This window comes from Salvelinus sp. IW2-2015, linkage group LG14 (genome assembly GCF_002910315.2).
Source record: "Salvelinus sp. IW2-2015 linkage group LG14, ASM291031v2, whole genome shotgun sequence".
NCBI classification, from domain to species: domain Eukaryota; kingdom Metazoa; phylum Chordata; class Actinopteri; order Salmoniformes; family Salmonidae; genus Salvelinus; species Salvelinus sp. IW2-2015.
The window spans coordinates 51,691,695-51,708,974 of NC_036854.1; the positions used below are offsets into that span (position 1 = coordinate 51,691,695).

Genomic DNA, 17,280 nt, shown 5'->3' on the forward strand with positions numbered 1-17,280 from the left:
TCCTCTCAGGACAAATGGAATTTGTACCATTACATACTGTACTAAGAATTCTCCCAAAATATGAACATTTTTCCTTTGGTGTATGTTACAGAGTAAAGCTTAGATAAGAGCTTGATCAGCTGCTTGGTCTTTAATTGGAATGGCTAGTCGTAGTCGTGACTCTTGTTGGTGAGATTGCAGTTGAGTTACATATAATTGGTTGCCTGGCAGCCGCAATGGTTGGAATCTTAGCAGGAACCCACGTTGGCCGTATAAGCATATTTTAATTCAAAACAATGCATTCAATAAGCTTTTCCTTCTCGCCTCCCATAACTTCTTTAGAACACAGAGCAAAGCAAGGTGTTTATTTTTGTGAATGCTGGATGTTGTTGACCTGAAGAGCAGGAGTTGACCCCAACACTTGGTGTGTGACATACTGGAGGAGTGTGGCCGTGGATTGAAGCATTACATCGGAGAGAGGTGTCTGATGTGAGTTCGGCCAGACAGATCTGCAGGAGCAGCTGCATAGAGAACACCAGGCCAAATATAGCAAGGGTACAAGGGCCAAAACATATCACACATTTTTTCCCATTAACAGCATAGGTTTGAATCTAACTTGGCGCCAATTAGTTATAGATGGTAAGGGTTAAAAATAGAGCGTGGTACATTATGTGTTGCAYTGCACATGGAATGTTGAAACAGATATCTGTTTTGGCAGTGTGTGATTTTAAGTGTAATCGGGACTTTGTGAAAAGAAGACAAAAAACACAAAGTATCATATCAACAGCTGATTTAGTAGAATTTGACTGAGAAAGTTAAAGAAACAGAACACTTGTGTTAACATTGAAGGGGGATGAAGCTTGAAGCGTGGGTGTATTTTCAGTATCAACAAGGCATAAAGCCCCAACCCAAGCCCCCTGCTTTAAAAACATTCCCCAGTCTCTTATCACTGGATGAGATGGTTGGAGTGAGGGGCATGCAGGCTCCAGGCTTACCTGTTTACTCTGAGACCTTACTCCATTGTTCATGCCAGCTTCCTTTTAAGGATTTTTCAAAATATTCAGCTCTGTTTGGTTTTGGGAACAGGCCACACGCTGGATGCACGGGGAGCCCACAGTGGCAGTTGTGAATTCTTCCAGGTCTGTCTGTTGGGGCTCAGACAAAATTACTTCCTGGAACATCATGCAAGCACACGCAAACTCACAGAAACACATGCTGCTCCCACACACAAACAATCAGCATTTTAAAATGGTATCTGCCTTGTGATGTGATGCATGTTTMCTGTTACATCATGTCACTCGGATATGTTTGTTTTGAAACATTTGTTACTGTAAGTAGAACTGCCATTAGAATTTCCCTGGGTTCCTTACTGTACTGATCAAGGCCTTACATACCAGGCTCTCTCAGGAATGAATCCACCTCCTGAGTCAATCCCTCTCTTGCTATAAATAGAGTCAGTACAGTTCAGATTTGGTTGCTGTTGCATAACTTCTGAGTGCAGATATACAGAACATAAACATGACTGGCTAATACCCACAGGTCAGATGTCATCGAGTGGCGCAGCGGTCTAAGGCACTGCATCTCAGTGCTAGAGGTGTTACAACAGACATCCTGGTTCAAATCCAGGCAGTGTCACAACCAGCCGTGATTGGGAGTCCCATAGGCCGGCGCACAATTGGCCCAGTGTTGTCTGGGTTTGGCCCGTGTAGGCCGTAATTATAAATACAAATTTGTTCTTCACTGACTTGCCTAGTTAAATAAAGCTTACATTTAAGAAAAATACCTTTATACTGTAACTCTGTGGAAAGTTAGACCTATGTCAAAAAGAAATTGTGTATTAATAGTACATGTATTTACTATACAGCAGTGGTTCTCAAACTTTTATAGTCCCGTACCGCTTCAAACATTCAACCTCCAGCTGCGTACCCCCTCTAGCACCAGGGTCAGCGCACTCTCAAATGTTGTTTTTTGCCATCATTGTAAGCCTGCCACACACACACACTATACAATACATTTATTAAACATAAGAATGAGGGTGAGTTGTAGTCACAACCCGGCTCGTGGGAAGTGACAAAGAGCTCTTATAGGACCAGGGCACTAATAATAATATAATAATAATAATCAATCATTTTGCTCTTTATTTAACCATCTTACACGGAACCCAAACCGGCTGCGCGCGTGCGCCATCGTGCGCTATCGTGCATACATTTATTTTGCCCCCCCACACCAAACGATCACGACACCCAGGTTAAAATATCAAAACAAACTCTGAACCAATTACAATAATTTGGGGACAGGTCGAAAAGCATTAAACATGTATGGCAATTTAGCTAGTTAGCTTGCACTTGCTAGCTAACGTTAATTTGTCCTYTTTAAATAGCCTGCTGTTGCTAGCTAATTTGTCCTGGGATATAAACATTGAGTTGTATTTTACCTGAAATGCACAAGGACCTCTACTCCAACAATTAATCCAATTAATCTCTCCTCCTTCCAGGCTTTTTCATCTTTGAACTTATATGGGGATCGCATCTAAACTTTCATTGTATTACCACGACAACCGGCAACAAAGTTCGTCTTTCAATCACCCACGTGGGTATAACCAATGAGGAGATGGCACGTGGGTACCTGCTTCTATAAACCAATGAGGAGATGACTTTCAGTGCGATCTGCGTCAGAAATAGGAACGACTCCTATTTAGCCCTTGGCGTCACAGACGCTCGTTGGCGTGCGCGAGCAGTGGGTGCAATAATTGAATAACATGGGTTTCTAAATTTATTTTGCGACGCACGCGACGTGTCRGGTCTGGTCAGCATGTTACATATAAAACCTTATTTGTTCATAGAAAATTGTGAATAACTCACCACAGGTTAATGAGAAGTGTGTGCTTGAAAGGATGCACATAACTCTGCAATGTTGGGTTGTATTTGAGAGTCTCAGTCTTAAATCATTTTCCACACACAGTCTGTGCTTGTATCTAGTTTTCATGCTAGTGAGGGCCGAGAATCCACTCTCACATAGGTACGTGGTTGCAAAGGGAATCAGTGTCTTAACAGCGCGATTTGCCAAGGCAGGATACTCTGAGCGCAGCCCAATCCAGAAATCTGGCAGTGGCTTCTGATTAAATTCAATTTTCACAGAACGCTTGTTGCAATTTCGATGAGGCTCTCTTGTTCAGATGTRGGTAAGTGGACRGGAGGCAGMGCATGAAAGAGATAACGAATCCAGTTGTTTGTCATCCGTTTCGGGAAAGTACCTGCGTAATTGCGCACCCAACTCACTCAGGTGCTTCGCTATATCACATTTGACATTGTCCGTAAGCTTGAGTTCATTTGCACACAAAAAATCATACAATGATGGAAAGACCTGTGTGTTGTCCATGTTAATGCAGACAGAGAAGCGCTCCAACTTCTTAATCATACCCTCAATTTTGTCCCGCACACTAAATATAGTCCCTGTAATCCTAGATTCAGATCATTCAGGCGAGAAAAAACATCACCCAGAGAGGCCAGTCGTGTGAGAAACTTGTCATCATGCAAGCGGTCAGACAAGTGAAAATTATGGTCAGTAAAGAAAACTTTAAGCTCGTCTCTCAATTCAAAAAAACGTGTCAATACTTTGCCCCTTGATAAGCAGAGCACTTCTGTATGTTGTAAAAGCGTTACATGGTCGCTGCCCACATCATTGAATAGTGCTGAAAATACACGAGAATTCAGGAGCCTTGCTTTAACAAAGTTAACCATTTTCACTGTAGTTTCCAAAACATCTTTCAAGCTGTCAGMCATTCCCTTGGCAGCAAGAGCCTCTCGGTGGATGCTGTAGTGTACCTAAGTGGCGTCGGGAGCAACTGCTTGCATGCGTGTTACCACTCCGCTATGTCTCCCTGTCGTGGCTTTTGCTCCATCAGTACAGATAGCAACATGAGCAGCAGCTACGTTTGACTACATATGGACCGTTAGTGAAATTCCCGCGAGAGAGTAACGGTTAATGTGATTGGATGTTAATTATTTGACTAGGCTACCTGTATTTGACAATGTGTTGTTATTTCGCTGAACACTAGATGGTACAATTTTATTTTTGGCAGTGAAACGAGGCTACTCAGGCGAGAAAAAAATGTCACCCAAATGATTAGCCCTGTTGGAAAATATAAATGGACTGTTTGAAAATGTGAAGGGGAAAAAAAGTAATTTATTTTGAATTTTTATATATATATATGTTTATGTGAATCACATTTTTATTTGGCGTACCGCTGACAGCATTGCGAGTACCCGTGTTTTTTCTCTACTGAAGGGTCTGAATCTAGGATTACCGTTTGGGAATACCTGCTATAGGGAAATGTGGAATCACAAAAGTAGAACATTTAGAAGGTACAAGTACGTTTTTCTCGGAATAGAAACACCATAATATTAATCATTATTTATTAAGCAAAATTTCTTAAAATCTATCCCATGTACTATGTTATTACAAAAAAGGTTTTAAATTCTCTGGTAATGCCAATATGGGAGACTTTCAAATGCTTCTCAAAGATGCCCTCTGGTGGTTAAACTAGTACTAACTTGCATTAACGTAAAAAATGGCTGGCAATTAAATAACGTGACATAGAATGCTGCAGCAGCCTGCAAGGTGTGCTGCAGTATGACGCATCTTTTAAAGGAGGAACCAATGTACGGGTGAATGAAACAACGTATCCCTCATTTTAGGCCTACTGCTGCCTGTCATAACCCACTGCTGTTGCTACAGGTAGGAGGAGTGGGAAGGTGGCCTAAACTTGGAAGTTAAGGTTGTATCCCTGAATTGACAATGCCAAGGCAGAGTGACGTGCTGTGCACACCTCATATCACTTCATTGAGAATAAAGTGCTACTCTCTGAGGGTCCTCTGATCGAAAGCCCCCTAATCCTTATTACCTAAAGAAGTCTCCAATGAGATTAGGCCTTGCCTTGCTAGAAAATTAGAATTGAGTAAGCTACCATCTGCTCATCTGCTGGCCCTAGTGGTCAGAATGGACAAACCTGCAAATGTGCACTAATTACACTTTCTATTATCAGTATTTCATGTTATTCTCACTGGTAGTGTAATAAGAAAAGGGGTGTCGTACATTTGAATTATTAGGCTAACACTCAAAATTAAAGTTTCAATGAGCCTAGATAAGGTACACATTATCTCCTCAGGTGGGAATCTCTCTTAAATATATGTTCTAGAAACAATGAATGACAGCTGAATAAATGCTATTATTTGATCTGGGCAGTGTACAGGCCTATTACACACAGTCCCTCTCTTCTCCCACAACACTGTTGTAGGGGAGATTATTTTAGAGCAAAGATTAAGCAAATTAACCATGATGTTGCCTCCCAAAATAACCCTTAGCTCCCAGCACGGAGCTGGCCAACAGTAGCCAAAATGCAGAGCACGGGACAACATTTTGTGGATACATTTGTGGATACACCAACTGGGATTTCTGGGATTTTTATGATGGGATATTAGGTAAGTTTACTCAATCTTTTTATGTTATTGACAATTTCATTCACTTATGTATTTGTTTTATTGTCAATGAGAGGAGTTGTTGAGCTATCGCACATACCTGTGTACAGGTTAATCTATGTTTAGCCTAGCTACCTTGTAGGTCTAACATAGATAACCTTGTAGGTAAAAGATAGATAACGGTATATATTTTTTCTATATAACAGTGGCTTTAATGTTACTTTACAGTAATATTTTGTGATCGATATGAAAGGGACTATGTGATAAATAGTTACACTATATTAACACATTTTTATTTGTACAAATTCCTGATCATTAATAGGATCAGACTATTTTCAACTACTTTGATATTACCCAATAGTCTGAAATAGCTAAGAATGATACATAATGAATTACGATGTTGTTTCATTGTTGTAGTTTATTGTTGTCAATAATAGCTTTACATGGGTAGTAATTAAGTAATTGAAAATGTCAGTTACTTGGCAAGGTTCCCGCTTCCTAGTAGTCTGTTAAACCTGATGTCACCATATCCCTTAAACAACATATGCCCTCAAGACGTCACTCCATCTGCCACGAGTAAACAATTAGGCCTAACGAGGAAAATAGCTAGAAGTCAAATGTTTTGACTGGATTTTGTTAACATCCTTTATTCATAATGAGTACTGCTAATGGGACTTCCCTCTTGTGATAATTCTGTAATCATAATGATCATGTGTTCACAGATCTGAAATAATTGAAATAGTGTACCCATTTAAGTACATTAGGAAACACAATTGTTGCATTTCCCCCCAGACTCTTATGACCTATTTCCCATGTAGATATTTTTTTTACAGCACTGTAAGACATAAGTTATCACAATTGCATTCATTTTTCAGAATGATATACTATTGATATTAATAGTCTAATGACTGATGACACATGATTCTGCAGCTATAATGAATGACACCAACAAGGATCAAACCTGCCTACCAATGTTTACACAATGTGTTTGTTTAGACAACTCCTAATTACATTTTTGACACTGGAYAAATCTAGAAGAACCTTGAGGGGAGTCAACCTGCTAATGAACCACCGTCCAAAACTATTCTGTCATTTTATTTGATTTAGGAAAAAAAAATGTTTTTGTTAAGATACTACTGATACCACTGCAATGCAGGTTTGATTTGTATCCTTGAAAGTGAATCTGATATACTACAACAGATATCACAATCCCATAATAATCAAGTAATGTTTATCATTATTTTTTCTTCATCCATCTCCCCTTTCTCTCTGTAGCCTATTAACCAATCAAAATGAGTGACGTGGGGGTCACAAAGCCCGCCCAGGACCAGTCCTCAGGGAGTGGGCACACAGTGACCACATCACGCCACGCATATATCACAGACCCCATCGCCTCCAAGCGCATCTGTTTCTACAAGAGTGGTGACCTTCAGTTCAGTGGCCTGCGCATGGTCATCAACAACCGCACCTTCAAGACCTTCGATGCCCTCCTAGACAGCCTCTCCAAGAAGGTCCCGCTGCCATTCGGAGTAAGGAACATCACCACCCCCCGAGGGGTCCATGCAGTGCACACACTAGATGAACTGGAGGATGGGAAGGCCTACATCTGCTCTGACCAGCGGAAGGTCAAACCCATCAACATGGCAGTAGCCAATAAGAAGCTGCCACCTTGGTACAATACCCGCCCCATGAGCGCCAGGCATCGGGCCTTGCAGCTGGCCAAACAGAACCCTGGCAGGCCCATGCGCATAAATACCCCTGTCATTGTACGCACACCTAAGAGGTTGATGGTATTCCAGAATGGGGACCCCAGTGTCAAACATAATCTGATGCTACAGAAGAGAACCACTCCCACATTTGAGGCTCTGCTGGATTACTTGTCCAAGTTGATGCACTTTCCTGTGGTAAAACTACACACACCAGATGGAAGAAGGGTAAGTGCTCTCCCCATGCCTTTGGACACTAAAGTTACTGCTATTAGTAATTCAGATTTGCTTGATATTGTTTAAAAAGTGGTGACCTCCATATGAAAAACACATATTTCATATGTTTAATCTCAAGCTCCAGTTAGACAGGAAACCAATGCTGATACTGTAACCAAACACATGGAGGTTCAGGCACTCAACTCTTATGTCACACAACATGCATTGGCATTATTCTGTGATGGCCTCACCTCATGACTGGAGGTGACCTGGCCCCAACTGATTGGCCTTACTAACCCATAATAGTTGGACTCACATCAGGACCCATAAATAACTGACAGAAAAAGGGAAAGTCTTAAGCTCCTCAATTGTTCTATCCTTTTAACTGAGAAGGCATTTTGGGATAGTGTTGCTAAGGACCTCAGGATGTGTATCTTCTGCTGATGTGTCATGAGATCGATTTCATACATAGCCCTGGTGTCACATATTTATTGAATGATACATTTATCAATTCAATTCATCAATTCAATTTATTAAATCAATTAAATTGTACTTCTGATTTAGGTACAAACATGATTTAAGTACATACCAGTATTTAGGTACATATTTAGGTACATACAATACAGTATGGAAATATTTTGGATACATACAGTATTAGTKTTAAGTCATGATTCTAAAAGTAAGCTATTTTAATCATTAATAGATGCCGTTCACAACAACATTTATTCCACTATTACAGTAAAAAAAAATCATTCGTCTGTCTGCAGGTGGATGGGCTCCCAGCTCTGATTATATGCTCTGGGATTGTAGTAGCTGCTGGTCGGGAGGCCTTTAAATCTGCAAACTACAAGACACAAAAATCTTCTACTTCAACATGGCTGCCTGCTAGACGAATGGCATCTAAAAGACTAAAGCAACCAGCATCCCGTAAGTCTCATTATGTTCACTCAACATTTTGTATGTATTTTGAAGCATGTTTTTGTCTTGATATTTTAAAAATCATTTGGATAGCATCTGCCTATTAACTGGCATGTTTTGCATTACTTTGAGAATATTGAAAATGCATTGTTAAACATTCATGTGTCACATCTACAGTGCTACTGTCTGTCCAGTAGTAATCTATCCCCTCCATGTCTACATGCTTGTACGGGATAAGCAGTGGGAAAGTGCTGAGACATTACTATCATCCATAATACCATGAATGACCTACAAAGGCCTACTCTCTTCGTATGCGGTCAGTCATTATGCAGTATGAACTGTGTGGACTGTGAATCTGGTTTTCCTAACTATTGTTTTTGTTCTCCTTTTCTTTGCTGACCTGCTGAAACATTCTTGCCTCCCAAAAAATACCCATCCATCGTTCTACACTCTCTCCTTTGATCCACTCRAAAGGGAAAAAGAAACCTATATCTAGCGGCAAATCAAAACTTTTCTCCCCATCGTCAGCGAGATACTTTGTGAATCAGATAAACCACTGCATTGCAGGAAGTGAGTGTGACCTCCCCAGTAACAATGCAGAATCTGTAGAACTGGAGGCTGGCCATTTTCTGGAGTCAGTGGCCGAAACAGACGGCGACTCCTACCATGGAGATAGGGGTGAAGGGGCAGACAACTGCATGCCCGGTGACGATGACATTGAGAAGTCCTTTCGGGTGAACCAGGATGGCAGCATGACAGTGGAGATGAAGGTGCGACTAACCATCAGGGAGGAAGAAACCATCCACTGGACCACCACCCTGAGCAGATCCAGTGTGGCCAACCAGCTCTGTGCGGCTGAGTCTGAGCTGGAGAACAGTTCTCCTGAGTCCAACATCCTACCACCAACACAACCCAACACCATGGGCACCATCAACGGGTACAATGTTAAAAAGGATGATCATGATGATAAGGATGATAAATCTCCAGAGACCAGCAGACTTACCAGTGTGGCAGTAGACAATGAGGATGATGCTAAAACACATGTGGGTGTGGTCTCTCCCAGGAGGGCTCCTACCCCAGGACCCAGGAGATACAGACAGAAGCAGGCCTCAGTGGAGAGCATCAAAACAATGTTGGGAGATGAGATTCAGGAGAACATGGTAGGTTCTAACTCCTACAGAGAGACAACTGAGAACGGAGAGGTAAAGGAGGAATACTGCATGGTCAGACAGTGCAGCAGCAAGCCAGTTCCTAAACCAAGGGGAGTTGGCTCTGTGGATATCAACAATTACAATAAGACTCAATCCACTTTTAAATCAGGCATGGCTGAGATCTTGCAGATCCAAAATGGCGGGGAGGAAGTCATAGAAAGTGTAATGCACATATACGAGCAGCAGACCTGTCAGGACAATTTCCTGGCTAACAGCCAGTACAATGTCCAGGGTGTGTCCATATATGGGATGATGTACGGAAGAACAGCCACCTCTGACACAGCCCACTTGTCCTCCAGTAATGACTTGGAGCTGGAGCTGGGTAGATCCTCTACAGCCTCAAAGTCAATCAGCGTGTGGAGGGCTGACCAGTCTCTTTCACCTGAGTTCACCATCCCCAAGTTTAAGGCTGGAGGATCTCTCCTACGCAACAGGGTACTAAATGTCCATYAAACCCCTCTCTCCATGCCCACCAAAGATAATGACACCCCAGAGTGGGTCTCTGAAGCAAGCAAAGAAAACTCCACCACTGGTGTAAAGAAAGTCAAGAAAATGTTCTCAAAGCCCAAAGTGAAAAAGAACCAGTTTCGTAAGGTTACAACACCAGACAAAAGACGTAAAGAGGGTAATGCAAATGCTCCTGAAAACAATAAAAGAGTGAAAACTGGGGGGTTTAGCAGCAATGTATCCATAAGGAAAATGTATGGACCAAAACCTGCCAGAAGTCTCATCAAAAACAAAAAGAAACTAAAAGGAAAGGAAATCAATTTAAATATTGAAAACCCAAAGGAATCGGCAGTGAAAGAACTAAATGTTACTGAAAATAGAAACAAGACTTCAGTTTCAGTAAAGAAGAACGTATTGCATGTTTTATTTCCTACGGAGACCCAGGTGGAGGGAACACTAAAAAGGCAGAGGTCTATGCACGAGGAGAGAAGGATTGATAAAGAGAGTCATGATCTGAGCTCTTCTAATATCAATGAATATGTTGAGAATTGGTTAGAGAAAGCCCTCCCAACTGTGTACCCAGACCCAGTGGAGGAAACTCAAAATGTGGAGACACCAACAATGTCTCCGGTAGAGACTGAGGGAGACATTGTTCCAGATGTATCAGCATTCAATTGTGAAATGGATACAGAAGAAGATGATCCTTCTTTGTTTAAGGAAAAAACACAAATACCAAGTAGTCCATCTTTGGAAATGACTGCATTTCCAAATAGAACATTTGAAAATATAGCAACACAGACCAACCTGGCATTGGAAAACACAACATTACCATGTCCTTCTGACCAATCATCGCAAAAGACTCCATTACACAGTGATACTACACAGGAAAGGTTGCACATTAATCCCTCAGTGGAAAAGAGACCTTTCTTCAACGGTCTCTCTGTCTCTCCTACTGCAATAATCTCAGTAGAAAAGCCATCACCATCTGACAGTCATTCATTGGAAGAAACATCAATGCCTAAAAATATCTCAGAAGAGAAGCCACCAATCACAAATGGTCTGTCATTGGAAAATAAATCAGTACCAAATATCTCCTCAATAGAGAAGACCCCAATCTCTAACAGTCTCTCGCCTGAGAAGACACAACTGCCTGCTAAAACGCAGATGGAGAAGACACCATTATCCAACAAAGACTTAGATGTGTCTTCCATAGCTAGCAGTCCTTCATATTTCATGTGTTCATCACCTAGTAGTCTAGGTGATGAAGAACAACRCTTATCAAGCAGTCCTTCATCAGATAAGGCTCCATCACCTACTGGCCATGTATTTGAAAAGACAACATTGTTCAACCACTCCACTCTGAAAGAACCACCATCACCTAAACTCTCAACAAAAAAGACAAGATTGGTCAGTAATCTCACCCTGGAAAAGCAACTAACACTTAGAAAAGCTTCAGCTGAGAAGTCTTCAATATCCAGTGATCCTACTGTGGAAAAGGTGTTGATGGATAAGGCACCAATCTCCAATGGTCGCTCATCTGAGAAGACATCACTGCCTGCTAAAACCCGGATATCCAACATTGTGTTAGATGAGGCTCCATTAGCTAGTAGTCCCTCATGTTTCATGTCGACATCACCTACTAGTCTCACATCAGATGAAAGACCCATATCACCCACTCGCCATGTTTTGGAAAAAACAACATTGTTTAACCACTCCACTCTGAAAGGACCATCAACACCTAAACTCCCAATGAAGAAGACACGATTGATCAGTAATCTCTCCCTAGAAAAGCAGCTATCACTCAAAAGAGCGTCAGTGGAGAAGTCTTCAATACCCAGTAATACTACTTTGGAGAAGGCCCATCTATCAAATCCTGTTCAAATCACAGTAAAAAAAACACAACTACCTAACAGTCACTCATTGGAAGAGACATCACTACCAAATAAGTCCTTACCCAGTGATTCCACTTCGGAAAATACCCAATTATCTAGCAGTCCTCGACAAGGAAGGACACCACTACCAAGACATTTCTCTTTGAAAACACCATTACAAAACGTCTCACCTGAAATTGCAACATTACCCACAACTCTTGTGATGAGAAATGCTCCCAGTAATCTCTCTTCAGAAAAGTTACCAGTACCTAGTAATCGCACATTGAAAAATAGACTGTCACCGTATTCTCAGTCATTGGAAATAGTGTCACCACCTATGAGTCTCAAGGTTAAAAAGAAGCCAGTATCTAGAAATCAATCCCTGGAAAGCAAACCATCACCAGTAAGTCCCACTTTGAAAAATACACCTTTACCAAGAAAAAGCCACAAAACACCATTATCGCCCAAATCAACGCCAGTACACCTCAATTCCTCTATGAAGAAGAAGCCAATACCTCCCAGTCCCGCTTTAGTGAATCACAAAGAGATGAACAGGGATGATAAGCTGAGCAATTCAAATCGGGGAGACAGTACCAAAGTAACAGCAGAGGAGCCCCTAACAAAAACACAGATACCGTCACACACAGACAAACTTCCTCCCCAGCCAGATATGAAACTTGTGCTAGAGAAGCTCTGTTTCTCAATTCASTCAATTAGACAAATCACACACAACAATCGTCCATCTTGTCTTGAAAAGTCAAACAGCTTGCCTGATTTCTCCTCCCATGTGGCCTCTACATTTGGGTCATCTACTAAAGCTCTCCTTTCTTTCTTATCTGTTATTACTTTAAAGGAAAGCTTCACTAACTGGAACATACCTGAACTGAATGCAAACAGTGTAAGCTGTGCTGAGGCTTTGKAAATGATGGAGTCTCTGAGAGAAATTGCCAACATAGAGGGTGCAGAGGAGTTGAAAGGTAGTCTGTCAGAATTGCAAAAGTCAACTTCCACACAACTGCTTCAAAGTTGGAAGGGTTTCCAGGAACTCAACAGCAAAGTCAGAAGTCGCAGCTCAACACCGAACAGTTCAGAGCACAATGTCTTGTTTGAGAAATGCCCAGAGAAGGACTACATCATTGAAGAAAAGGCATTGGATATCGATGAGCTAATACATGAGCTTGACTTGCCTGYAAAGCTGAAGGAAGCATTGGCAGCCCTTCCAACCGGGGTGAGCGAAAGCATGGAGGGGGATGAAATAGAAWTGTCATTCCCAGAGGAAAGGGTAAATGCCAAATCAACTGCAGTCCCTAAGAAAGAGCCTTCAAATGATAATGTGCTTAATATTGATGCTAATGTTGATGTTAAATCCATRGTTAAAAGATTTATAAATATTTACCATCCCAAAGAGGTGACTGAAAACAAGATGTCACCAATCACAGAGAGCCAAAGCAGTAGGCAAGAGCAGCCCTTCTCCTCAGAAGAGCAAAACTTTAAAGAGGATTTTACTTGCCATAGAAGCAGACAGGCAGCGAATAAGGAAGATTCTGAACTTGAGCAGGACAACTGGGAAGAAGAGGCTAAATGTAGCGACAAACAGATTGACCATGATGAAGAACAGATATACTCAGACATAGAGCAGGCTTACAGTTTAGCATTGCATGATGGCTATTTGGAACTGCAAGCGTGTCCCTTGGAGACCAAAGTGAAGGATGGGGACATACAGTCAAGCTATGTGGAGGAGGAGGAAAGCTTGGAGGAAGAGCAGGAATACTATATTGAGAATGCACTTGTGGAGCAGGAGAACAAATGTATGGAGCTGCAGCTTAGCAATGAGGACGGAGAGTCCACTGCTGAACAAACCCAGGCTAGCTRAAACCAACATGAGGAGTCAGAGGTTACACTTGTTGAGTTGAAGGTTAGCAGGGAACAGGAGGAAAGCTTYYAGGGAGGGCAGYAATACTACATTGAGAACCCACATGTGGAGCAGGAGATCAAATGCATGGAGCTGCAGGTTAGCTGTAAGGAAAGCTTAGAAAAAGACCAAGCTAGCTCGGAGGAAGAACAGGAATGTCATGTTGAGGACCAACTAAGCTATGTGGTATCAGAAAATAGATGTATGGAGGATAAATGCTTGGAGGAAGAGCAGCAATCTCACATAGAGGATCAGCCAAGCTATGTGGGGCTGCAGGTTAGCTATGAAGAAAGAGTATCCACCCTCAAGGAGCAGGCTACCTCAGAGGAAGAATATGAGTGTCACATAGAGGATCAGCCAAACCATGAGGAGCCAGAGGTCAAATGCTTGGCGCTGCAGGATAGCAGTGAGGACGGAAAGTCGACCCCTGAAGAAGACCAGGCTATCTCAGATGAAGAGCTGGAACATCATGTTGAGAACCAACCAAACCATGAAGACCCTGAGATTAAACATATGGATGCAAAGGTTAGCAGTGAGGAAAGCATGTCTAATCTTGAAGAACAGCAGGCTAGCTCAGAGGAAGAGCTGGAATGTCACATTGAGAACCAGCCAAGTCATGAAGAGAAGGAGGTTAAATGTATGAAGATGCAGGTTAGTAGAGAAGAAATAGAGTTCACCCCTGAAGAAGACAAGGCTAGCTTAGGGGAGGAAGAGGAAAGCCATGAAGATGACTTGAGCTATGCAAATGCACACATTAACGGGCAGGATGAGCAGACTCACTTATGGGTGGAGCAGACTACTCAAAAAGGAACAGAGTATACTGTCAGAGAAACACTGCCTAGCTTGTTCAAACAGCATTCTATTGCTGACAGGATGGATAAGGATAGTGGGAAGAATAGTGTGCAGCATGTTGGCTTCAAACAACAAACTGATACTGCAGAAGAAGCAAACTTTGAGGATAATCAGTGTAGCTCAGAGGAGAAGCGKGTAAGCTATGAAGAGAAGCTGTCTGGCTCTGATGTAGAACATGTTAGTGTAGAGGKTGAGCCATACCCAGAGGAGGAGTATCAGGAAACCTTAGAGGAAGAGCCTTCTGAGGAGGATAAACWTTATGAAAAGACTGAAGCAAAAACAACCGACTGTTTTGAGGAACCATTACCATCTGTAGCAGAGCGAGTAAAAATACTGGATAAGAAGATTGCTGATGTAGAGCAAAGGAAAAGCATTACTATAGCGACAACTGGCAACAAACCGTTTGGCCAAATAGAGGTTTCTGCTGTRTCAGGCGGTGATGATGTCAAAGAGCAACACAAAGCTCATGTGCACACTTTTAAAAGGACAACGTGGCCTATAAATACGTCAGAGACTGTAGTCATGTGCCCCCCAGCTCCACGATCCTTGTTGGCATTTAGCTATGATGGCTGTATAACTAGAGAGCCTGACGGAAATAGGGTCAAGTCAATAAAGGAATTGTTTATAGCAAAAAGCGTTGTGGACATTCAGTACGGACAAACAAGACTACCCAGCCCAAACACCTCAGATCTGTCTGACAACAGACCGGAGACTTCTGACAGTGGTGGTCATCGATCACAGACATCAACTGAGACGTCCAGTGGTGAGGATGATTCAGTGAAGAAATCCATCACCAAATGCGTTGTCAGGAGAACAATCGAAAGGCTTTATGGAAAGAAAGATACCAATGTCAAAGACCATGCCAGTGAAAGTCAGCCCCCATCTCCCCTGAAACCAAAGTCCAGAGAATTTCCTGGTAAGATCAGCCTTTCCCCATTTCATAATGCACAGACCAAAGTGATGTCTGACTTATCATACTTCAATGCCACAAGCTCTGTAGGCACATACAGTGATCCAACACGGTGTATCGCCTTCAATGCACAGGTCGGGCCTGGAGACTGTTTCCTGATAGACAAAGACAGGTGGCTCCTCAGAGAGAGCGTGATCAGAAAGTCTGTCTCAGAGCCTATTGATATCAACAAGAACACATCTGCATCAACTGAAGATGTGTGCAAAGACACAAAAGAAGACGTCCCTTACTCCCTTTTCGGCCACASTGATTTGGAGGACATAGTGAAGTCTGTGAAGCCTTTGGTGCCAAAGTGCACCTATTTCAACCTGCCTCATGGCTGTGACTCAGACTCGCACCAGGATGACCTAAGCCCGGTCAGCAAGGGCAGTGCTAAGGGTGATGTCTCAAAGGACAGTAAAGACAAGACAGAGAAACCAAACCTGTGGGCTGAGAAGAATGGAATATCTTTTGCCCCGACTGACTTCAAGATGCCAGATAATAAAGTGCACCCTCTAATAGAAGGCCCGGGAGGTGGAAAGGTTGTGGTGGTCCAGTCTGGCAAACGTCAGCCTGGCAAAGGWCAGACAGATGTCATGAAAATCCCACAGGAGCCAGATGCACTAGAGATGCTCTACTTCTCCTGTGGCCAGCACTGCCCCATCCTGTGACACACTTAAATATGGACTTTCTTTTACACAGGCAGCTTACAATCTTACTGAGGGTATTCAAGGTACCAGGAGATGTCATATACAGTGCCTATAGAAAGTCTACACCCCTTTAACTTTTTTCAAATCTTGCTGCCTTAAAATTCAATCTTAAAAAGGATTACATTAGATTTCCCCCCTACAGATCAACACAATCTTCTCAAAGGAGACACTGGACTGATCTTATGGCACATATTGTTAGTTGATCACATGCTCTATAAATGTATTGTCTGTAAGTAACCCCCTGGTACTTAATGTTGTATTGTGTATTAGCTGTACAGTTCATTTATCTGTGTAAATGCATTTCTCTTGCATCATTACATAAGAGAGTGAACTCAGAAAGCTCCAGATTTGCATTTACAAACATAATAACCATGAACATAACTTGCAATAACAGATCAACTTTTATTACAGTAGTTGTATATAGATGTTTATGACCTTTCTACATTTCTGGCAGCTGTGATTTATTGTTCTGTTGAGTGTTTCCTCACTTTATTTTTGTGATATGTCAATAAAGCAAAACAATCTATACCTGTTTCCTCTACCCTGTGTTTGTCTATTTTCCTTGGTCATTGTAGCCACAGGCTGACGAGTATAGTAAATGCACCTGTAAATGGATCATCTACTGTAGATTTTAATTTTCTGTGAATATACTGATTTTGTGGGTGTTCATGTCTAATGGCTCATCAGCAGACCCTGCATTTGAGGAAATAATTTTCTCTATAGTGTTTGGAAGTAGTCATTCATTTTGCTGTAATGGAGACTGACCTCCTGGTTTTGATCTTTTCAGATTTACTGCTGGCCTGTTAGATCTTTTTTCATAAATGTCCATTCGTGTCCAGCATTTTTCCTGATCAGTATCAGAGCAGCTCTGAGGATCAACGTAGCTCAGTGTTTTGTCACGCCCTCCTCCTGAGGAAGTATCCATGTTGTTCTAAGGTCCTTTTGTTTCTCTGAAGTAACCATGYAGCAGGCCCGGTGTTGTGACAGGAGAGGCGAGGAATGCACTAACAGGAGAGAGTGTTTACATCAATC

The 17,280-nt window shown here is 42.1% G+C and overlaps 1 protein-coding gene across 1 annotated transcript; it reads left to right on the forward strand.

Moving 5' to 3' along the window:
* The first annotated feature begins 6,748 nt into the window (after positions 1-6,748).
* On the forward strand, positions 6,749-16,730 carry LOC139028735 (uncharacterized). The gene is given in 2 exon segments (XM_070446816.1): positions 6,749-7,436; positions 8,771-16,730. Coding segments are annotated over 2 exon segments (8,127 nt in total). The 3' UTR covers positions 16,210-16,730.
* The last annotated feature ends 550 nt before the right edge of the window (positions 16,731-17,280 follow it).